Here is a 25,948-nt window from a genome sequence, read left to right on the forward strand (position 1 = left end):
GCCGCGGGGAGAGGCACGGGTTTTTTCTTGTATAATGGACAAAAAGTCAAGATTTCATGCAAAAATCATTATTATACTAATTTCAAGAGTTTTGGCTTTACAAATGAACTGCCCAGTGCAGCCAATTAACCCACACCTTTTTTTAATTTCCTATTTTAAAGGCAGGTATATCTAAACATTTCAACATTAAGGTTTATAATGTGCTACCCTATGAAGTTCGTCAAATCGAATTCATAAATAAAATGTAAATTAAAAGATATTTCTAATTTCGATTAATAGGCACAACGCCAGATATTCATTAATTTTATTACAATAATAATTATTACAAATTAATTATTTTATCACAATATGTCAGCTGTTAACTGCAAGTGGTCACGGCCTTTGTTTGTGCTTATATTGTGTATTTATTAAAATCAGTAAAAATGGGGGGGGGGTAACTCCAAAACGGCTTATTTGTTTGAATTTAATTCCATACTACTTTAGAATTTTCTTTTGCTCTTTGTACTATGTCTCTCTCATTATGCTACCTCTAATTTCCTACCCGGCTTATGATCAGGTTCCTCTCAGTGATACACTGAGCTAGACTATTGCTTATTTATATGTTCTCCGACATTAAGTGATAGTAGAATATATCCTTTGTAACAAGTATTCCGCAAAAGAAAATAAATGAGAAAAAGCGTCATTTGTAGGCTAAATATTGACAGAACGAAGAGAATATTAAGAGAAGCCAGAGTTTAAAAAATATACAGAACATTAGTTTTCATGGCTTCCTATCGAACGTATCCTTTGAACTTCGGCAACTTCCGATAAATTTCGTCATGCGGTCATGTGACATCGATCCGCCATTCAATTCTGTACTGCAAGAACACCATTCAGAAAAAACAATGCCCTATAACAACTTTGGTGGTGGTGGAGGGGGTCAGGTGTGTATTTCGATATTAAGCCAAATTCTGCTCTTTTGTGTTGTTGTTTATGTCTCGATGGAATCTTTATGCACAAATGCGTTGATTGTATATTCAGCTCGCACCTGCCGGCATGCAACGCTTTCATGCTTTGTTCTTTCGTCTAATAATCAGGCTCATTAAGTATGTCATGGATTCTCACCAATTTTAAACGATATTTGTAATTAAAATTATATTCACACTGCTCACTGACAACTGAATAAATTGACTATACACCATGGATTGTCACTGCAAGCATAGGCCATAGCTAGCTTCCTTCATTTAAAGAACTTCCTCCTACAAAAAATTACTACAAATTGTCAACGTACACAATTGTCCCTTTGTCATTACACTATGCAGATAAGTTAATGACTTCTTTTGCTGTCTCACATTAAGTATATATACAGTGTGACCTTTTGTACCGTTGTGTAACACTAATTTACTGTTAAATGTAGATGAATAATTAAATTGCAGGGTGAATTGTTATATTTAGCATTTGAAAACAATCCATTTTCTAAATTATACAGTATGTCACTCTCAAGTACTTAAGTAAAAAAAAAATGTTTCCTGTACATGTTTTTCAGAGAGGAGGAAGAAGCAGACCATACAGTGACCCCAGAGACCCAGAAGCTGAACAGTACAGAAAATTATTTGTAGGTGGTCTCAGTTATGAAACAACAGATGATGGACTTAAAGCCCATTTTGAACAGTGGGGAGAAATTGAGGACCATGTTGTTATGAAAGATCCTAACACAAAGCGGTCTCGTGGATTTGGGTTTATCACTTATTCCAAATCTCACATGCTTGATGATGCCCAGGCTGCAAGACCACACAAACTGGATGGAAGAGAGGTTGAAACCAAAAGAGCAATGCCAAGAGAGGTATATTGGAAGTCATTTTTCACTCACACAAGTTAACAAATTTAGGTAATGCTAGCTGTGTAGCATTCAACATTAAGTGATATCCCATAATTAGATGACATTCATAGCAGAGTTAGAAATAGTAGCCTACCTGCCAGCCCGAGACTTGCTATATTTTGGCAGGGCTGGCTAATTTTAGCTAAAATCTATACAGCTATATAGTAAATATATTGAAAAATTGTATTCAGGTCTGGCTAGAATTTGAGTGAGTTTCCTACCCTGATTTATATTAACAGGTAATTGTGCTTGTACAATTATATTGCACAGATTTTCAGTATGATGTCCTATATCTGCACAGTTAAATCAAGAATTCAAAGCAACTTCTTTATATAACCTTATAAAGAAGAAAAAAAGTCATTACAATAATTTACAAACAAATTAATACATTTAATTCACTATAAATATTTATAAAAAAAAAAAAAAAACTTAATACACTGTAAAACAAAAATTAAAAAATAAATAAAAACAAAGCATGATTAACTACATTTATATGAAAAATATGTTATGCTTCTTTTGTGGGGGACATTTGGCTTGTTGATGATACAATATGCATGTGCAAGTACAATGTATGTTTATTACAGGATTCTGATAAACCAGACATTCATGGATCCATTAAAAAAATGTTCATTGGTGCAATGAAGGAAGGCACGACAGAAGAAATGATCCGAGAACTCTTTAGTGAATTTGGAGAAGTTGCAAAGGTTGAAATGGTGATGGACAAAGCAACAGGAAAACCTAAAAGTTTTTGTTTTGTTGAATTTGAAGATTACGATGCTGTTGATAAATGTGTTTGTAAGTAATTATTATGACACTTAATTATTGTCACCTATTTTGACATCACAATGGAATTTCTCCAGTTTTGTATCTCACCACACTGAAAGGTCCTTTTTGATTTCAATCAGTAGTAAACACTTTGGTTTTTTGACATTTTTAGGTAAAATTATTGATCTGTTTTTTATGGGGCTTGGGAAGAATTGACAACGTTGTTTGAAATAAAGCAAAGTAAAGTAGTTCATCCACTGTTTTTATAAACCTTCAAAGTATACTTCATACAGAGTATATTAAAATCTAACTGATTTATTTGTGTTATTCAGTGAAGAAAGAATTCCAGTTGAATGGGAAGAGAGTAGAAGTAAAGAAAGCACTGCCGAAAGCCAGTGAGGGTGGTGGAGGCGGAGGTAGAGGTCGTGGTGGTGGCCGAGGGGGAAGAGGAGGAGGTAAATCGAATCAATTTTGCTGGGATGTATTTCTGCCTTTTTATTGCATTTTGAACTTGTCAAAAAAGAAAAAAAAACAAAATATGAAAATCTTGAGATTAGAAATAATACATTTTATACAGATTCATTTGGGATTATTTCTGTATTGGGACAGCTCCTAGTTAAAGGATATTATTCTGGAATTATTTCCATATTGAGTCAGTAAGCAGTGGTCTTCACTTCTGATAATTTGTGTGCTAATTACACATTGTTATCCTAATGATGTTTAAAAGACTAGCCAACTTATTCATTTGAAATGTAATGTTTTCAACCACTAATACATGTCAAGATTTTTTTATCAGGAGTTATAATCCCTTTTCTCTTTGAAAAAGTAAAATGCAAGGTATCTGTGATCAATCACCTTTCTCTTGAAGCATGAATTTACCTATAATGATATTAACTTCACACTTCTAAATTCAACAAGAAAATAAGTGTACTTACTGGTAATTATCAGGCAAAATGGGAACAGTCAGAAAGATGCATGTCAAAACCCCACCAATCTGACAATACAGAAAAAGACCTCTATTTGATCTCTCTGTCACTGGATTTGTTCAGAAATTTTTCAATAGTTAGAAAAATGAGAGTTTTGACAGAGATTTCTATCCTTGAAATGTTCATTTTCAGTGCATTTCAATGAAATTATAACTCAATTTACCGAAATGATATGAAAAATCTTGTCCTTTGACTCTGATAGTGCAAATAGTTAAATTACACTTTCGGAATGGTAAGATTTTTCATACTATGTTTCACCCTCTGCCTGATTCTTACAGAGATTGACACTTTATGTGCTAGTAAGGGACACAACATATTGTGTTAATAAAGAACAAGTAGAGATAATGGACAGATCTGCTTTGTTTTGATACAAACTTTTTTTTTTTACTTGAATTGTCTTGCTTTGTGGCCTCTCACCCTGAAGAAGATTGTTATTATCTTTTGCAGGTCAGGGAAACTACGGAGGAGGTTATAACCAAGGAGGATATGGTAATCAACAAGGTGAGGATATTGAGGGGAGACCAACAAAATGTACCTCACTTTATTAAGAAAAAGTACTATATTTGACTGAACTTTCAAGTTGAATTACCAATTTGTATTTTTTCATTACTTTTACTGTAACAACAGATGTCATGTGATTAAGTGTTCCTTTTAAAAGATTTAGTAATGGTACTTAGTAGAACTAACTCATTCAGAAACATTTATCAGATTTTTGTTGATCTTCAGGGTTGCTCTTCTTACTATGTATTTGAGCATGCAATTCACACCTTCATTTTGATTCTCAAAATTTTAAAATAGTTACAGTACATTGTTATGTTTGTTCTTCAGATGAGGCCTAAAAAATTCTGTTTTGCTGGTAACCTGACCGATCCTATTTTCCCTGCCAACCCTGATTTTTTTATGTTGTCCAAAAAAAACTCCCAAAAATGCAGCTATTTGGCAAATCTGGTAGGTTCTGATGTTCTGCAAATTTATAAACCCTAATTTTGAAGGAGATATTAGCAGTGTGTGTATGAGCATGATGTACTGTTGATTGATTGTCGCTATAGTGTTATTGCACAAGGTTTTCTATATTGGCTTATTGATTAGTCCTAGGCTAGCCATATAGGACTGAGGTGTAGGGGAAGTCCAATATTTCTAGCTTAGGACCAATAACTCAGCCAATATGGAATATCTTAGGTAATTGTACCATTATTTACTAACTTTTCCAATACTCTAGGCCAATATGGATATTAACCAGTTCAATATGATTATGATTATTGGACAGCTAAATCCTGTATCGGACGGCTATTTTCCATATTGGCAAACTTTTGTATTTGTATTGTATTGGCAATTTTAAACATATTTAGCCAAATATTCAAACGTTAGTCAATAATTTTTAATACTGTTCAGCTACAAAGGCCATTTCACTGCAAGAACATTTAACAAACATAGAACAATTCACCCTATTTCCAGTGGCAATCAAAATTTGTCGACCCCATTGTCCTTGTGTCCCATCCCATTTTTCATTTCATCATCATTTCATGTTCATTTTATCATCCACTTCATGTTCATCGCCTGAATATAGCTAAGATATTGCTGCTCCAGCGTTAAAGCCCAACAAACAATCAAAACATGAATAAAAATTTCTCGTTATAGGATATGGCGGTGGTTATAATAATTATGGTGGAGGTTACAATGACAATAACTACGGAGGTGGTTATAACCAAGGTGGTGGTTACAACCAGAGTGGTTTCAATGACTACAGTGGTGGATATGGTGGACAAGGCAAGTACTAAAGTCAATTGATATAAGGAAAACTCCACATTTTAAAAATTTTGCTTATAGACTAATAGCTGCTTTCTGTACAACTTCTAAAATTTAGACTTTTAATGGTATGGTGCTGTCTTAGCTTGAAGTGCCTTGATTTTTGTTGTATTTGATGGTCATTGGATCATGGATGTTTTTAAAAAAATCTTGTAACCCCAAACCAGTCCCAGCGTAACTATTGAACTGAGGGACTGGTAACAAAATAGGAGGCCCTGTACAGAGATCTAGTCTTCATTTCAGATGAAGATTTGAGGGATAAAAATGTGAAGTTTTTGGAAGTCTTATGTTTATCAAGGAAATTTGTTTTAAAGCTGAAATTGGTTTTATTTGAATATAATAAATAAAACATTTTTGTTAAGTTGGATCAAAAGTATAGATTGATATTCAGTTTATACATTTTAGGGAAAAAAACAGTTCTTGATATTAAATATGAAAAATGCAAACGTATGATCACAATTTTATTTTACATCATGTAATCTTTAAAATTTTGTTCATGCTACAACTTTCACAAGAATCAAAAACCTCCAGTGCTGACGGCACTTTGATTTGTATTTGCAACTACATTTTGAACTCAGAAGTTTCCATCTACCCTGCTTAGAAGGGTCTGTCCTTTGAAAAGGAAAAAAAGATTGCAGACTAAGCACGCCAAATGAAAATCCAAATATGGAAGGCTTACCAGGAAAAAACGGGGGCAGTAAAAATTGAATGACAAGTGGAAAGGGGTGATGGAATTTGTGAAAGATGAATAAATCTCTTCAATGACTTTGTAGTTTGTGTTCTTATTCTGTATAGTCAAAAGTTGATGTATTTTATGTTTACATTTATTTTATAACTGAAACAAGTTACATAATGATGGATCTGACTACATTTTACAAACAGTTTTAAACCAAGTTTTGGATGAGGCTTCACTAATCACAAAAGGGGTTAGAGGTTTCACAATGTGTGCTCAACACAACAGATCATACAGGTTAAAGGGTTTCATGTTTATACCATACCATACAATACAATACAATACAGTAGTTTTATTTCCCAATCATAGGGCCTTTGCAGGAATAATTAATGAAAACAATGAGCATACATGTAAATACAACCAATTATAACTACACAACCATTCATTACTGATTGAAGTTAATTTGACACATTAAGAGATAAGAAAAAGGATGTATGTTTATAGTTGCCTGGAGTTTTGATTACTCCTTCAAACTTTTTCAACTCTAATTGTAGGTCTGGTAAATGTTCTGAAAAAAATTTGTTTGGATGGCACTGCTAAACATGTAATAGGAATTTGGGCCATTGGAAAGTTTTTATAAATTTTTGTATAAGTTGCTTAAAATGTCTCCTTGACTAATCTAACTAATGATGTAGATTTAAATTTTTTGATTGGTTTTGAAATTGGTCCAAAACGAGTTTTTTATGTGGTAAATAGAATGGTGTGAAACTACATTTTGATTGAACTTAAGTCATTGTCAGTTTCTTTCAAGGCAAAAAAAAACTATTATAATTCTCTGTGTCACTAGGGCAAAAATTTTGTGTCAATAGGTCAGGATTTAAAAAAAATATATATACATGTATTGACAAATGACATATAAAACATGTTTGGACAAATGCACTTGGATTTATTCTTAGTGATGAAGACTTCAAAATAGTCATTCTGCTATTTGGAGCAGCCATATGTTGAAAAAGCCTCCCTTGATCTGAAACAGATACAAGATATTTATGAATTTTGGAAACAAAGAAAAGCTGTCCCAATATTTTAGGTTAAGCATTATGACAGTGTGATTAATTATAATAAAAATTTTGTTGTGGTGAATTGCAGGTGATTGGAATAATTTTGGACAAGGCTATTCAGACAATCAAGGAGGAGGTCCAATGAGGGGACAGTATGGAGGTAATCAAAGAGGAGGAGCTCCCTATGGAGGTAAGTTGTTTGTAAAATGGCCAATGTAATTAAAATTAAACCTATGAATTGTTCCATACAGTCACTACATACTAAATGGAACAATTGATAGGTCTAATTTTAATTAGATTGTAAAACTGCTTGCCTGAAAAAGAGCTGTTTTAAGTCTGTGAGCACTGTTGTATATTTTGTTTTTAAGCAAATAGGTTAATATATGTAGCTTATGATGACTTATATTTCAGTTGAATTTATTAAGGATTCTGAAGTATCTGCTAAAATTGCAAAACTTGCTCCCAACAATTACTCATTCTGTATAGGACATATATAAATATGGATCCACCAATGCATCAGTGCATCACAATCTTTTCAGTTAAGACCTAGAAATCCATACTGGAACCATTTTTGCAATTAGAATCACATTCCTGATGTTTTCGCTGATACTTAGTTAAACTAGAAGTCAAAAATAGACCAGCTAGAAATTTTGTTTTTCAAGTTGAAACCATTTAACTCTAATATGACTTTTGCATTTTTTATAGAAACCCCAAAAAATATTTTAGGTCATATAATGATACAGGTATCATTATGAGACTAATGTGACCTATTTGTAAAGATCCAACACAAATCATCCTCCCAAGTCAAGGTTTTGAGTCCACCCTCGCTCCCTCAAACCCCTGAAATTACTCATTCATATTTAGCGGGTATCATCCAGCACCATCTGGTGAGTTACCTAAATTGAACCCGTATCCAATATCCAATCAAATCACTCGTAATAGAAACTCTTCGATATAATTTACAAAGTGGCTACACATAACATCATTTTTTTTTTCAGTAAAGACTAAACAGAATATACAGTTATCATTTTTGCTCATATTGCATCATTTGTGACATCATACATCTTTCAGTTATTAAATCGGATTGTCTATCACCTCGTATTATTATTGTTTACCTTTCCACAGACATTTTATGTTAAATCGATTTTCATTGGTGCTTCTCACCCGGAGAAGCAACCAATCAGAATTGGCTGGACGATACCCACTAAATATGAATGAGTGATGTCAGGGGTTTGAGGGAGGGTGGACTCAAAACCCTGACTTGGGAGTATGGAACAAAAATATGAAGTGAAGAATTGTGATATATCAATTTTGACGGAGTGGTATAGTTACATCCTACAATCTCGACTTTCCAAAAAATCCAGAAAACTTTGCTGATTAATAAAAGTTAATATCTGTAAAAGTATTTAATTACTATGTTTGCTTTCATTTTCCATCTCCTATAGGTGGAGGTTTTGGTGGTGGTAGAGGCGGAGGTGGAGGTGGATACAACCGATAAATCTCATATTCTTCTTCATATCAGGTAAATATACAATAGTGTAGTAAGGACAAGTCTATGGATTGTCTTTGGCTAAGATGTGAAGAGTTAAAGTATGTATTCTTCAGGTATTGGCAATTCTAGTTATAAATGTATTTGATGGTTGGGAGGCTAGATCTAAAACCCAGTTTTTATACCCTGAAGCACTTAGTGTTTTATATATGACAGTTCATTGTAGATGTGCCTTCTTCTGTAATGCTATGAATTCAGTGAAGGTTGAAACTGAATTGAATGTTCATGAACTCTTAATGTTAGATGTAATGTAGTTAATTGCTTTCCAACCATTTTTTACAGTTATAATACAGTTATTTATCAACTATAAAGGTTCGATATATAGATTTATTGCCCTCAGTTATATAAGTGAAAAAAATGAAAAAGGTTTGTATGTACATGTAATGTACATGTAATGTGAAAGAGAGAGAAAGCTGTTCAGGGAATGGTAAGTAGGTGAAATCATGGAAGGGTAAGAGTGTTTAAATATTCATGTGGTAATGGCTGGTTGTGTCACTCTATATTACATTCATGCAGTTATTGACAACTGTCAGTAAGTACTGATTATATACTTTCAGATTCTAACTAAGTATTCTATAAGAAAATGTTTTAAGCAGCAATATTATTTAAAAACACTGGTAAAAAATTTACTTTATCATATCTGAAACTTCTTTGGATCAATTAGTAATGTAGTCCCTCCATGGAAGAATTCAGTGACACATAAATTCATGGAAAAGCTGTATCAGATATAAATAGCTTATTCCTTTCTAATGGTCCCTTAGCATCACTTACACATGTATATAATATTTTGGTTGTCTTGATTAAAAACTAGGAGGGGCCGATAAGTGCTTGTCTTAACTTCTATATTTATCAAATTATTTAAATGGCAAAGTATGTTTGAGAATGAATTCTTTTTTATTGCCACATAAATGTATTTCTGATACCACTCTTTGCAAGATCCCTATTTGGACTCATTTCTTAAGTGCATATTCTAATAGATTCCTTATTGCATTGACCTCTAGATGTTTAGTAAACAAAGAAAACAATTTTCAAAACTTCGTGCTTTGTTTCTCTCATTATATCATTCAGACCTTTCTTTGTGTTTTTGTTCAAGACATTTAATCTATTTCCCATGTTATGTTGAATACACTACTTTAGTCTTGGAATGCTATGAAGTTCTTTGCTATCACTATTCACTCAATTGATCATCTGTTCAGCCTTGTTTTATTGTTTCCCTAGAACTACTTTTATATCTCTAAATGTTACTCATGAATTGTTATAAACTTTATTCTTAATTACTTTAGGCAGGTTTAATAGGCAGCTGACACAACATAGGACATATTTAGCATCATTTAATAAGAAGGTTAAGATGCTAAATTAAAAACAGTGCATTCAACCGATTCCATAAATTTGATAAGAGATAGGATATGCGAACTCCAAGTAGAGGTTAAGTGGTTAAGGGACTAAAACCCACTATTTAACTACCTGAGTTCCTAATCAGTATACAAGGGATATAAGATGCATAAAGATAGGATACTCAACTACCAATTTGTTTTCCAATGTGTGGTTAATTGGCTACCAGAATGGTTAAGTGGTTAAGGGAATTTGCACTTCCATAACTACTGATATCATCTGCTCATAGGATACTCAACTACCGATTTGTTTTTCAACAAGCTGTTAAGTGGTTACCAGCATGGTTAAGTGGTTAAGGGACTTTGCACTTCCATAACTACTGAAATCAACAACTACTAGGATAGATTGCCAGGAATCAGAAGAACTTCAGGTTTTAGTGGTTAAGGGAATAATAACCTCCACTTGTACTATTTGAGCTAGGATATACAACCAGGATTTGGAAGAGTCTACAAAAAGATGGTTAAGTGGTTAGGATACAATATTGCCTTTTCAAGAGCTGGTTAGGTGGTTAAGAGTATTGGCTAATCACTTCATAACCAAGGATTTACTAGTGTATTGTTTAAGTGATAAGGGCATTGGTCATTTAATTCCAACTTGCACTTTAGGATGCTAGACCAAAGGTGATTGGTGAATTTGATAAGTAGTCATGGGAGGTTTTTATGCTTTATTTACCAGCTTTCTTAACAAAAGTGACTAGGGATTATTGAAATTTCCAGAGTTTCCTCACCACATGCACACATGATTGGAAAAATATTGTGTTTTAGCAAATGAATTAAACAGGGCTGGCACCTGATGTTGGGAAGGGGTTGCATGCTTTTGGGGATGGGAAAAAGGATTTTAATATTACAAATTGATATTATATTTGTACTGATAATTGGAAAATTGCCATGATAGGCCAAATATGAATTGTGTATTTATTGTCACATGGAAAATGGTTGTTAAGGTTCCACAGTTATCACAAGGATAAAACATCTTCAGCAGTGTTTTCATAATTCTTAAACTTGTGGTATTGACATGCATTTTAATGGCCGCTCTTGCGGCACACAGATTGTTTTTGGTTGTTATAAGTTTTTTTTTTGATGATCACTTTTTGTTATTATTAAATCTACCTTCTCATCAATCTAAAATAAGATGTTGGAATAACAATTATTCTATAAGTTGAATATCAAGTGCACAGCAAGCTACCAATTTTTTGTTGTAACATCTTTAAGCTGATTTATAAGATCGAAAGTCAATTTCAGTTGGACCATTGGATAAAATTCATAAATTGACAATCTGCTTAGCAAATCATTGCTAGCTTCTGTTGTTAATGATCATTCAGTTAAAGAATATTTGTTTTTTATACTCTGTATTTGGTGGAGGGTTTCTTAGTTAATTGTTGTAGTGAGTAGTAAAGTATAATCCTTAGCGAAAAAAAATGGTGACATATTTATTTGTACATGTATTGAATGTTGTAGTGAGGGATGTGGGCTAAAGTCATAGAATTATTTTAAATATTTTGGGATGGATTACAAATATTCTGTCAGTTGTATATCAAGTGCTGTGAAAGCTTTCATTGTTTTGTTGTAACATCTTTAAGCTGATTTATAAGATCAAAAGTCAATTTCAGTCGGACCATTGGATAAAATTCATAAATTGACAATCTGCTTAGCAAATCATTGCTAGCTTCTGTTGTAGGTGATAATAAAGTGAAAGTATATTTGTATTTCATACCTCTTCATCTGGTTGCTTAATTTACAGTTGATTGCACTAATTAAAATATCAATAAAAACGATGTGGCATGTATTGGGGCATGCAGCAGAGTTTTTGAATGATATAAAAAGAATTCAAATTGGGATTATTGATTTATCAAGTGCACAGCAAGCAACCATTTTTTTGTTGTAACATCTTTAAGCTGATTTATAAGATCAAAAGTCAATTTCAGTTGGACCATTGGATAAAATTCATAAATTGACAATCTGCTTAGCAAATAATTGTTAGCTTCTGTTGTAGGAGATAAGTTCAATGATTCAGTTTTAAAACGTTTTTCATACCTTTTATCTGGTGTAGGGTTTGCTTTATTAGTTACATAGTAAAGTATAATCTTTAAAATTTAAAAAAAACATGTGACATATTTATTTGTACATATATTGAATGTTGTTATAATGTCCTGGATCAAATGTTCAGAATTATTAAAGGTTGGGTTGCAAATATTCTATAATTTAAACATCAAGCTCAGTGAAAGCTATCATTTTTTGTTGTAACATCTTTAAGCTGATTTATAAGATCAAAAGTCAATTTCAGTTGGACCATTGGATAAAATTAATAAGTTGACAATCTGCTTAGCAAATCGTTGCTAGCTTCTGCTGTAGGAAATAATTTAGTTTAAGAATATTTGTAAATCATTCTTTATTTCTGGTTTATGGTTGCTTAGTTCAGACTTAATTTTAGTAATTAGTTAAGTATATTCCTTAGAAATAATGTGACATATGAATGTGTTAACTTGTATGTGTAATAAATGTTATTTTAAAAGTCATAAATCAAAATTTAAGAATGCATTTTAATCTTGTTCATTTTTAAAGGACATAGGGTAACTAGTGGAGCTTTATGTTTTTCATATGTGTAATTTCCATCGACTGATTTGCTGGTATAATTATGAAATTTGCATTTTGATTATCACGTTTGGATGAATGTGGCAATAAATACATAAATATTTGGCCTATTGACTTACTAGAAACACACACCTGCCTGGGATCTCATTGTTTTTATTTCATTCATCTTGAAGTCATAGTGCATGTACTTGATGTTCATTGTAAATAACACCATATTGTCATTACTGTAGTCTAATAAAAATTAAAATGAAAGTAGTTTACAATCTTTATCTTAATTACATTAATCTCATTTGGTGATGCAGCAAGTCCGTTTCTGTTATTATCTGTAAAGAGTATTTAATAAAGAGTTGAGGCATTACAATGAATTGAAGATGTGTGATATCTGACCTTAATATCTTATACCAGCCAATCGATTGCATAAATTGAAGTGTTAATCTAAATATACGCATGGGTTTAACTTGATTGTTGTAAATTCGAGCACTGTACTTCCTCACTAAAACTGGTAGATGCATATGAGCTATTTGACATAGTTTAATAAGGTAAGAATAATCATGAAAACTGGTAGACTATGCATGCGAATAAGAACAAGGTTAAAAACGAAATTGGTCCCTGCTAAAAAATGATGTTGCTATGAAAGTGAAGTCGTAGGAACCAAATTGATAAAATGACATCAAAAACGTACAAAGTCAAAACCAACCGACACCTACTACTAAACAAAATAAAGAAAGCGAACCACACTAGTGAAGTCACACAAAATATATCACGGTGGCATCAATTTTAACCCCAAAAAAGTATGAACTATTTGTTGTGTCCAATAGTCTACTGACGAATGTAAATGTAATAACCATAAAGGATTATTTTGGGCTGTTATTCGAACGCGTATTGCATTGCGATTAAAATGTTCACTTTTCTTAGCAAGCAGGTTATCGTAACAGTCTTTAATGACCAGATATGACTCGTGTTGATGTAATAACACGCCGATGTGCCGAAAGAAATTTTTTGTGATATAAAACTTTGAAGAAGTCCTCGTGTTTTTCATGTGCTTATATATAGGTTTTTTAAATGAGTAAATGTTTGTCAAGTAATGGACAGCTTGCATTGATGGGACAAGCGTGCGTAGTCTGCTTTTTTTTTACATCTAAAACATCCACCGTCCTGTAATTACACAAACATCGGATGAAGACGCTCGTCGATTGGCATGTTAATGATGAGGACACTGAAACTGATGACGGGTTCTTAATCCATTCGTAAGATTTATCAATGTACAAAAAATCCTTAAATCGACAGTCTCGCAGATTGTACAAGGAGGGAGATTAATTCAATATACATAAGGTAACACAAGATTTCTGTATTAACAAAAATGGTTAAAAATGCATTTTCGACATAATTGGCTCAAAATTGGACACTTCCAAAGAAGCACCTTGACAATCATTACAGAGTAAGGTTTTTGCGTTCTGTGTTTAAATAACAAAATCTTCGCTAGCCAAAGGGTTACGGTCCTGTCCCCATCCCTTCTAATGACCTAATATCCTTTGCTAGCGGAAAGTTGATGTGCTTTAACGACTGAATTGTCTGTCGTATCATGTAATGTATAACATTGTACTTGAAACATTAATTCATATTTGCGACTGTAATACCCTTTAAGCTATGTTTTTTTTTTCAAAATGTCATTGTTTTAACAATACGGCACCAAATGGTCGTAAAGAAAAAGAAATTACGAGTTAAAAAAAAAACAAACAAAAAAAAAAAAAAACAACCGTAAAACTCATAGACACCTAATATTTTTATGCTGACTTAATTCGCTGAATCTTTAAGAGTTTAATGTCATGGTGAAAAATCATTCAAGGACAGCATTGGGTGATATACGATAAGAATATTAAAAAAAAAAAAAAACTTGAATTGAGAGGTCAAGGTCATGAACGTAGCCATGTATAATATACATATTGCATTACCCACACATCTAAAATGGAAAATTTAACCTACATCAAAAGACAAAATAAGTTATGTCCAAGACACGAAGTGTGCCATGTATGGTATGTGTAAGTTGAAGAACGAAGAAGGTTATAGCCAGGTCACAAACCTGTACCGACACCAAGAGTTGTTTCTTTCACACTCCAATGCACTGGTCTCATGGTAATATACTCATATGGCAAATATGGTATGAATTATAAAAATCCAATAATTTCAATTTTAGTTCAAAGGTTTAAGTCATTTAAAGGTCATGAATTTTACCGACACATTTATCCACACCAAAAATGGAAACCCTACATAAAAAAAGACAAACTAGAGGCTCCAAAGAGCCAGAATCGCTCACCTAGCTTGATAAGCCACATTCTATTTTTTTGTGTGAAAGCGACCATGTTTTTCTTGGATTAAATTTCCGAACGCTCCTACCCAAGGAACAATAATGTCAATTTTCATTTAATTCTGTTCATTAGTTTCGGAGTAGAAAATTTTTGAAAGTAATAACATCAAAAGTGTTTTTCAACGGATCATACATGTATACCCCGCATCAGTTCTAGACAAGTTACTCGAAGGAACATTAGTTCGAACCAAGTTCGGTTCTAATTGGTCCCATGGTGTCAGAGGAGAAGATTTTAAAAATAGCAAAAATCAATAACAAGAACAGAACTTCGAAGAAAAGCAACAAATCCAACTTGACATACCAGATTTACACGAAAATTTGACCATAGCAGGATCTCATCACGCCGAACACTTTTATCCAATCAGATTTTGGCTAAACCTAACGGTTTTGAGATATATGCTAAAAACTGCTCTCTGACCCATGCAAGTTTGATTTTAATTGGTCCAGTTATGTTACAGGAGATTTTGTGAAAGTAGAGAAAAAAACGTAGAAAAGGGCAACAACTACAACATGGCAGGACAGATTTATACAAACATTTGATTACAGAAAAATCTCATCTCATCAACACATGTACCCAAGTCAGAATTTGGCTAAACCTAACGGTTAAGGAGATATATGCAAAAACAAAAACTGCTGTCTGACCCCTATGTTCTATATTTAGTTACTGTATTAGGCGGGATACACTTAAGAACATCCATTCTAAGTTTAGCTCACATACCTCTTTGGGTCAGGAGAGCTTGAAGGTAGTGTCCCAGAGACGGATACATGTTAAAAAACCTTAAAATTTTGAATTTGAGTTCAATGTCATATAAAACGAATGGATGTACGCGACACGTTGTCTCATGGGGATACTGCCATGTGTCAAATTTGGTATGCCTATGTCGGTTGATGCCCGGAAGCGGATCCATGTTAAACACCGTAAAACTTTGTCTTTGAGGTCAAGGGTCGATGTCATGAATGCATGCGACACATCATCTCTTGTGATACACACATATGCCTGCATCGAAGAACAAATACACGAATCTGCACAGACAGACAAACAGAGTGATTATTATATACCCCCATCACTTTGTTTAGGAATACAATTAGTTATTGATACATTTTGAATTATAACTATCAGTGAACTACTCTTAATTCACTTATCTTACGTTCAAGACAAAACGAAGCAAATTTGACTTACTAGTATGTTATGTCCCCTTGACAATTGCGGGCAAAATATGCCTACATAGAAACAAGGATTCTGTAAACACCATTATAGAGTAAATTGTGAACGGTCTCTGCAATCCTGGTTTGTCAAATATACAGGAGGTTTAACTTTTTTGCAACACGGGTAAAAGTATTACAGGCTTTTTAATAGGGACAAACTGTGTAGCGGTACTGTACTCATTCGAACCAGCATTTATCAACAAAAGAAACGCATGTTTGCATAGTCTCTTAATTCATGGTGAACTATGTAATGTTTTATCATACTGAATGATTTTAGATATCGATATGGCGACAATCTTTATCTCATCTACCGAAAACAGCTTTAGATTGTGCATACTACAGAGACTATAAATACACTGGAGTATGCTTTCATCTCCTAATTAACACAAGAGCAAAGCTTTAAACAAAACTGTGTGACAGACACTTAAACTTCGATTTTCCCATTGTCAACTTTTCTGTCATAAAACGAAACATTCAAGTGGATAGATTTTTTTGTCTATTGACTCACACACTTACACAATTGAATTGATATTGCAGAGAATAACACTGAATTTCTGATTAAAAAGCTCAGTGACGTAGACGAAGGCACGTCATTCTAAACAAAAATCCACACTCTTTCTCGCAATTTAATTGATAAATATCAATTGAGTGTCCGTTTCCATAAGACCAATAACATTTTGTCATTCCTCTAAAACCGCGGGCCTGAACGTTCCTTATAAGAAGCGATAACACCGTGGCGATGACTGCTCACCCTTCCCAGTATTTTTTGTGTGTGTAATTTTTAAATATTTCTTTTATGTAGTACAATTTTTTTCTTCGCACTTTAAAGTTGAAGAAGGTATGTCACAGATATTTTCTATATTTCAAAAAATGTTGCGATGGAATTAAGGTAAATGACATACCTTAAACCAGTAAATCAGGTATACGACACTATTTACACAGAAGACTCAAGTATGGTTGAACGAAAAATATCACGGTGATTTTCAGAGGAAAAGAATATTGATTTACGACAGACGCTAAGTGGTTTTAGTAGATTAATTTAGCTCAAGATGAAATTCAATTAAATGAACTATGTATGATCATCACATGTAACACACCACCTGTACATGTTTCATGTAGAAAAAATACTTTCACACAAGAGAGAAATCACGGAAGATCTTGTCACATAAGCACGAGAAGCTGCAAAGAAAGTTAAGCAAAGAAATTATACAAGTTTACCAAACAAATTCAAAAGTATAAGTTATGTCCACACAGAAAAAAACGAAAAATGAAGAATACAAAATGTACTAATAAAAAAGAGCAACTGTAACGAGACGGACGGAACACTTTTTATAAGACGTGTTATATTAATTACTTACAGAGGATAAGACCGCAATAAATGAAGCATCGAGTAATTAAGAAAATCTGCATTGTCAGATAAATAATTCTGAAATTCTTCAACCACTGTTATTTATAAGCAAAACCAGTCCGGAAGGAAAGTCATAGCTACAAAACTCGCCAAATGACGTTTCAGATAGCGTGGCACCATGCTTCTATCAAATTTGAGCATAATAAAAAGAAGAGTGCAGATGACAACGTACGAAGGGAAGAACTGAACGTCAAAAGGGAAGATGATATATAGACCAACTACATTCTTAACAGAACATAGATAGAATGGCAAAGAAAAGTTAAGCTCTATATCAACCTTGCAGATTTTGGGAATAAATAGAATAGGTTGTTATGACAATAATAAATTATACGTATGAAATAGAAACGAAAATAGTTTAGATTATAATTTTCATAACAATATCAACAGCAGGGTAGGATATATAGTACATGTACGTTTTACCTGGCTCCCAGGAGCACGAATAGCTCACCCGGTCAATTTTTCGCATTTTAAGGGTAACAACTCCAATCATGATTGAATCGTCCTACAGATTCAACTCGATGAACTCTTTTGTAGGCCAAAGGACTCATTTCATCAATTGATATTTTTTTTCTATCACTGCATAAAACGTCATTTTCGCAATCAAGAGTAATAACTTGAACAAACTTCGACTCATTGGAAAGTTTTGTAGATCGAGGTCTTCAAGCCGAAGAAAGAAGTTAAAGTCTTCATTTGTCTTTATCTATCATAGTTTTTTTTCAGACATACCTTGTGTAACATGGTCATTTACAGGTTAATATGTAGTTAATGTATCTTTCTAAAGATGCCAACATCTGTGTTTTTACGTCAAGAGTCCCGTTATACCTATTAATGTCAAAATAAAATGAAGGGTGTAAGAATCGAGGGCAGAGGTTATTTCTGGAAAAGATCAGTTGTATAGAAGTTGTCATTGGATTTAATATGGACAACGACAACCTGTATACATTATAATATATATTATAGATGTAAACTTATACTGTATAAGAAATATCACTCCTATAATAATATAGCATGTGACACTATATCGAAAGCTAGTTCCCTATGTTGACTGGTGAGATGCACCCGTTACACTTGAAATAAGTGGCTTTACCCCTTATGTTCTATAAATAGACATGGCGGCCATGTTTTTTACAGATAAAAAATCCAAACACTGTTTTTTGTGCAGGATAACCTACGGAGCATTCATGCCACCATGAACTAAAATCTGAAAAGTAGTCCCAGAGAACATCTTTCAAATTGGAAAAAGTTAAGACGACATGTCGACGACGACGATCACCAAATAATGGCAATTATTCAGGTAATAAAAAGTAACCATGTGATTTACAATGAGGAATAAGAATGATCATTTCATCTCTAAAAATTAATTTGATATCGACGATAATATAGATTTTATCCACATCAACTACAATAAGCAAGGGAAAAAGATATCACATACCATGATTACAATACTAAGCAAGAAAAAACTAACAGTTCTAGAAAGTTTGCCAGTAGCTTCGGGTTTAAATAATATAAAAACTCCGCTAGACGTAATAAGATATAATGACGCTAAACATTGCCAATCAAACTCAAATACAACAAACATGTATATGTACATGGAGATCTAACTATCATAAGAACAATGGAGTATCTACGAAAAATGTCATGAGTATGGGGATATTACCATAATTTTAAATGTAATATATGTCAATGTATATCAATATACAACACAAATTTATTTTCTTATTGCTAACATAAATCATCTTGTATGTGTTTCATTTGGACGTCATTAACACCGTTCAATGTAAATAATTGAAATAACTAGGGCATAATTGGCTCATTAAAATAAAATCTTGATGACATATGGTTTTACCAAGCAGAGCAACAGATAAGTCATTTTCATTTACACAAGCCCAAACAAACATTATTGGATACCTTTGAAGGCCCTTACGACAAGAATCATTACTTCTTCCGTCTTCGCTGTTTTTTCTATGGCAGATCGGTGTTCTCGACCGCGTCTGTTATTGGCAAAAGTCCACTGTAGAATTAAAGAAGTCCAGTAAAATCTATAAGGTCAATGAATAAATTAATTAATTTTAATGTCTTCTGTTTACATTTTGAAACAATGTAGCAACAAATATCCATATTGGACAAAGTGCCTTTTTTAGAGAATGTCAACTATAAAATCGTTTATCATTTAGTCACAAAGCCTTTGTGGAGAATCGAACTCCAGTCTTCTGCTTAAAGCAGATGTAATCACCACTATACTACAAAGGCTCTTATAATATGACATTTCCGTATTCTAAAAGCCCCCTGCAGGTCCGGGTGTGAAAAGAATAGGCCTGCAGCAGCGCTAAGCTTGTCGTATAAGGCGACTAAATAGTGCTCAGAACACTAGCCGGGGGCTAGGGCGCTCTGCCCACAGAGCAACTGGGATGTGTGCCCCAGGTGGTGGAATGGGGTACCCCTGGCGTGTTACATGCTGAGGTTGTCAAGCTATAATACGGAAAACCTGACCGCAAACCATAGTGGTGCACCGTGTTGGGAAAGATGCCACGTTCATCGCATGTTAAAGAACCCTACTGTGGTATTCTCCCGGAGTAGGAACCATAGGGCTCCGCCACAGGAGGCTAAATTGTCCGACCCTACCCACATCTCCCTATTTCCAGTGGCCCCATTGTCCTTGTGTCCCATCCCTTGTTCATTTCATTATCATATCATGTTCATTTTAAACAAACAAACGTATTCTAAAACAGTTAGTCCATTTACATATACATGTACAAATGAACATTCGATCAGTCAGTCAGACCCTATCCAGGGTATTTCTTGTCGAATTGTCCTCATTCATTGTTTAAATTATTCATAAAACGTTGCTCTGAAACTTTGCGATATATATTTTGATGTGTTATTCAACACAAAAGTACATGGCAGAACTTTATTTTTACACTTATATTGTTAGCAAAATATAAGTGAAATAACATCGTATTGAATAATGAACTATGTTTATGTATAGATTTAGAAAAGTTTCAGGGACTTATAAAACACCCACTTGAAATTGTGAATAAAAACAATTTGATAAATGATTTTCTTGAATTTAAGAAGCATTTAGCAATGTTACAGGGATTTATAAAACACCCAGTTGAAATTGTGAATAAAAATAATTTGATAAATGATGTTTTTGAATTTGTCAAGGTGTTAAAACAAATTTTGAAACTCTTATCAAAACAGATGCTTATAACGTAAGTTTGAATTGGATAAATAAAATATAGGTCGCATGCATCAACAAAAAAAAGAAAATAATTTCTGTTAAGTTTTCCTTTCCTAAGCTCTAATATATTGTTCTAAAATTGTTCATGTTTGTTAGACTGATTGGTTATTTTTTAACGGCATATGTTAAATGCACATGCGCATTTCAGGGCGGACGAGAGCGTTTGACCAACGGAACTGGTCCTGTTTTGTACAAGTTCGACATGCTGAGCCAGATCTTTTTGGTTCTACCTCACAGAATCAACAGTCCGTAGGTAGGCATGTCAACTTCAGTTGTAACATAATTCAAACTACGAGCCAACCAATCGTCATTATACCCCCTAAATACCTCATGTATGACGGAGAAGCAGTGACTGATTCGGCCGGGGATCGAACCCACTACATCCCGCAGAAACCACTGAGGCGATAAATTTGGTTTTGGATAAAAATGAGAAAAGAATACTATTATTTGTACAAATTCAACATCACAATGAGAAAAGAATACTATTATTTGTACAAATTCAACATCACAGGCTTATCAACTTTCCATAAAATATATTAAGTTAATATATACTATTTTTCAACAATGAACTCGGTAAAATATCGATAAACAAGAGGTTCCCGAAGAGCCTGAATCGCTTCCCTGGCAAACCATGCTCAATTAACTAAGTAAGTAAAGGTATCATACAAAATTAACATGTTTGACAAAAAATTGCTGAAAAAGAGCATATATTGATGAATGCTGTAAGTTCAAAAGAGTACCTAATTAAGGCACTGCAAAATGCTGGAAATGTACTCAAAGTATTTTTAGAACCTCTGGAAAGAATTAGGGCAGATGTTTCCCTAGACCCTGTTATTCCACCGGGTCTAAGAAGGTATTAGCCCAGTATACCTTTGCTGAAAAAGAACATAAAATGAAGTTAAACCCTGGCTATCCAACATTTTCATTATCACAATTCATATCAGGAGACCATGTTTACTTTATTAACCAAAAATCAAAACAAGGATAAAAATAAGCAACGAAAATAGCTGTCCAGAACGATCTTTTGTCATCACCATTCAACTTAAAACACCTCGTTTCATAGAGAAACCAAAAATCATTGGAATCTGGGCAACAAGTGAAAATGGTCGCAAAATGGCTGCCTAAAAATAATTTCAATACTGCCAGTCAACTCAGAATATCATATTTATCTTATGAGTAGCCTTCATCTTAATTATTACTAGTATAACATGGAAGAAATTGGATTAGGGGTTAATGTTCAAAAGATTTTTAAAGATCGGACTAGTACGTATACAAGAAATGTTCCTCAGAACAATTTATTCAACAAAAGGGGTTATTTAGTACTACGAAATGAGTTTCATGACCTTACATTATTGAACATTGAGTCATTCTTAAGGGTTTTTTTTGGAGTGTATGACCTGCATACGGTCTAAATCCAAAGGTTTTCGAGGAAACAGGGTCATCGAGTATAAAGAAGTGGAGTTTTCAGACCTAACAACATTCAAAACTGTGACATTCCTTTAATACTTATGAGACCATCCCTTAAAACTGTCACTCTTTTGAAGTGAATACCAATCAATCATAAATGTTCTCAAGGAAACAGTTCTTTATTATTTCTTTTTTATTTTATAAAAAAAATTCTGTTAGTACGATGGACTTACTCCCTTCAGTCGAATACTGTATTTTTCCCAAACATGTCGACTCGTAAAAAGCTTTATTTTAAAGAACAGCTAATCTTTTTTTAAAATGCGACATTCGTTTCAAAGCGAATTTTAATCAGATCGTTTTCATGTCAGTCTTCTCTCTTTCAAAAACACGTTTCTACTTTTGACCCAAAACGTGCTTATGTTATTACATCGTTTTAAACATAAAAAGGACGTACTAAATTATGACTTTATGTCAGAATACTCCGGCAGAGAATCACTTAACATCTTGTAGTAGGAAGTATGTAGTCATAAATTTAACATATAAATATATGAATATATTTTAAGGAGGTAGACCAACGGTAAGGGAAACAACTCGTACAAATCATTGGAACGTTTGTATTCAGTATTTTACATAAATCCATTGTAAGCATCAAAGTAATTTGGATTCATTTTATTCTGTTTCTAATGAAAGCCAGAAAGGCTTTGGTGAAATTGAATATGATACAAACAAATCACTTATTCCAAGAGTAATGTCCCTTACCCAAGGCCTACCTCCTTAAATCAAACCAAATACGACTTTGTATCATTCTAAGTCTCCTTACCCTTATTAGTACTTACAACAAATTCTTATCGGAGTTGTATAAAATCTGAAAAAAATACTATCTTTAAGATTTGGTTCCTAGAAAAGCGGATGGAAATACTGTTTCATAATTTGCGTCTTTTATACAAAATTCAGGCTCACCTCAAGAATACTCAAACTTAAGTTGTTAACTTTAAAAATGCCATGCACAAAACATCTATGTCATTGGCCTTATTCGTTTTCAAATTAAAAAGATCATTAGACCTTGTTAACACATTATGTCACGCACCTACAAGACTAGGGGACGTAGAAGGGATCACTTAACTCAGAACATAGATATTTGATGTAAGGATCATCGACCTTGCGTAACAAACAATCTTTTCGTTCGTTTTTTTTATAGTTTTATTCTTTAAGTACTTTAATACTTAATGTACAGCATTATATGGATGTATCTTTCTTTTCGTCACTGGAATAATTTCTTTTAGATGATATTAAAAGGGCGCGTCTCATTCCCCTCTCCACATTTACTACCCTGTGATAATTTGGATGCGACTGATAGTAGCAGCGCTGGGCGCATGTCAGTGTCCAACTGGGAGACGTGTTCCAAACAGCATGAATGTGGCCAGAGACTATATCAGGTGTAGGGGGTGGATGTGTTACCGTTACCACCCAAATGAAAGGTGTGTTGTGTGACGGTGAACTGGAGATGTGGGGGTCAGTGCCTTACTCCCTCACCTTGAGCAAGCTGCGTCAGAAGAAAGGTTGAGTTCACGAGACTTAAAACTATTTTTAATATGATTCTGCACTGATTGGGAAAAATTTCCATTTAATGTGTTTATAAAATCCGCCAGATCCAATAACGAATCACACTGGGTATGCGCATACGTATTGAATTTGATAATGATAACTTTCTTTTACCAGTCGTGAAAAAAAACATGACAAAACAATACATTTTTGTTATATATTTATTATACATAAGAAAATTATTGCGTGGAATTATCGGCAAATGGGTCACATGCATTAGATTCCCAACACAACCATTTTTTCTATCATCGAATGCTTTCACCTCGAAAGTTACCGTAGGGGAAGGGTTAAATAAAAAATATCTCGTAATATTTATAGTCACAATTATCAGCCAAATGATTGTTATCTGCTGAAAAAACGTGTTTTTATTTTAAATTTAAGAACCTTAGTGAGCACGCTCACATACCCCTCGCGTCCCAATGTTGGATACTCAAGTACAATGTAAATTTGTTCGTAAGAGAAATACATGTCGAAGGACTCCGATCAAAAAAGGAATAACAGAAAATAACTTGTATACCAAAATTATGTCAATATTTGCAAGCGTTTAAAAAAAAGTCTGGAAAACTGAAGACGGACTGACGGACGTGTCAAAAACATTATACCCTTCGCAACTTAGTTGCGTGGGGTAAAATTAAAACATAATTTTATTTACCTCACTCTTTGTGTATTAACTTAAAAAAGGTTGTAAACTATATACATGTAGGACAAATTACGCTTGAAACGATCCCTATAGACAAAACCTGTCGAAGATAGGAATTAGGGTCACAATTGGGTTTCATTTATGCATGTGTTCTTAACGGAACTTTATAGCCACCTTGTTTTCTTTGTTTTTTTAGATAAAGCTGTTCGGGAAAAATGTTTTGTAGGAAGGACTAGGAACTTTCATGCTTTGAGGTCAATATTTAGAACTTTTTAACTGATAGATATATATTTAACAAACAAGAGGCTCACATAAGCCTGATTCGCTCACTTTGTTGAATTTTGCCTTTCAAAGGCTATAAATTAAACAAGAAGTTGTCCAACAATGTTGACTCAAGAAGTCTTTGGTAGGACTTATCACAAGATCTTTTCAACAATTGAAAGTTTCTTTTAATCTATCATAGTTTTCAAGATATTGACTGAAAACTATTTAAAAAAAAGTCATTTTCCCCCTTTCAAAGGCAATAACTCTTACAAGGAGACTGAAGACTTTTGTAGTCCTATTAATATGGATCATTTCAACAATTGAAAAAATTTGGATAAACCTAACGGTTTTGGAGATATATGTGAAAAACTACTGTCTGACCCCTATGTTCTATTTTTAGTAACGACGGCCATGTTTTTTGACGAATCAAAATCCCCAAACCAGTTCTATGCATGATACCCCAAGGAACATTCATACCAAGTTTGGTTCTAATTAGTCAAGTAGTTTCAGAGGAGAAGAGTTTTGTATAATTATTAACGACGACGACGGACGCCAAGTGACGGCAATAGCTCACATGGCCTTTGGCCAGGTGAGGTAAAAAGTAATGCAAGAAAATAAAATAAATCTACTATCTGTGGTCATTTATGACTAACTTAAGTCGTGTTTAAATAAAATGACATATCATGATACCTCAACAGGTAGCTCTACATAGACATCGATTGAATATAACCCTCAGCAATATTGAACAATTACTTTATGTAGACTGCATCTGTCATTCATACACTGTATTGATCTCCAAATTATTTTTTTATAGAAACACCAAGAGAGATCCAGCCTGTCGAGGAGCGAGGTCTAGTGGCAGCAGATAAGGATGGGGTGTGTTCCCCTCCCCCGACGTGTGACACCACATTGTCTGGACATGTTTGTAGGAATTTAGATATTTGTATCATTCTGTCGGTACAGGGTTGTAAAAGGGATCATTAGTGATAGCTAAAAGTCACCTTTACACCCACAGTGTTTATGACTTTATCTCACACATGTAAGTATGGTTTTAAAGAGTCTAGCATTATAGATAAATATGAGTGATAGCTACAACCCTCAGTGTTTATGACTTTATTTATCTCCTACATGTAAGTC

The 25,948-nt window shown here is 33.6% G+C and overlaps 1 protein-coding gene and 1 long non-coding RNA gene across 2 annotated transcripts; both read left to right on the forward strand.

Annotated features, from left to right (window-relative positions):
- Nucleotides 1–815: 815 nt before the first annotated feature.
- LOC148612091 (heterogeneous nuclear ribonucleoprotein A1-like) lies at nt 816–12,930 on the forward strand. Its single transcript, XM_088593216.1, has 9 exons — nt 816–923; nt 1,526–1,822; nt 2,443–2,653; nt 2,956–3,078; nt 4,057–4,110; nt 5,248–5,376; nt 7,235–7,336; nt 8,592–8,668; nt 9,979–12,930. Exons 1-8 carry the CDS (start codon nt 819–821, stop codon nt 8,642–8,644), a joined length of 1,074 nt encoding a protein of 357 aa, XP_088449342.1. The 5' UTR covers nt 816–818; the 3' UTR covers nt 8,645–8,668; nt 9,979–12,930.
- A 5,888-nt stretch (nt 12,931–18,818) lies between these two features.
- On the forward strand, nt 18,819–24,185 carry LOC148612092 (uncharacterized). Its single transcript, XR_015924307.1, has 3 exons — nt 18,819–18,951; nt 21,047–21,151; nt 23,589–24,185. It is a non-coding gene; the product is annotated as an uncharacterized LOC148612092 (long non-coding RNA).
- Nucleotides 24,186–25,948: the final 1,763 nt, after the last annotated feature.

This window comes from Perna viridis, chromosome 7 (assembly GCF_037379345.1).
Source record: "Perna viridis isolate PV_CMFRI_1.1 ecotype Kerala chromosome 7, ASM3737934v1, whole genome shotgun sequence".
In the NCBI taxonomy this organism is placed as follows: domain Eukaryota; kingdom Metazoa; phylum Mollusca; class Bivalvia; order Mytilida; family Mytilidae; genus Perna; species Perna viridis.

Excerpts from the sequence above, each read along its gene's own strand:
- LOC148612091 (XM_088593216.1), top strand. The coding sequence starts at position 819 with ATGCGGTCATGTGACATCGATCCGCCATTCAATTCTGTACTGCAAGAA. Across the intron at positions 4,111-5,247 it reads AGGATATGGTAATCAACAAG|GATATGGCGGTGGTTATAAT; the intron begins GTGAGGATATTG and ends TTCTCGTTATAG. Across the intron at positions 7,337-8,591 it reads AGGAGGAGCTCCCTATGGAG|GTGGAGGTTTTGGTGGTGGT; the intron begins GTAAGTTGTTTG and ends CATCTCCTATAG.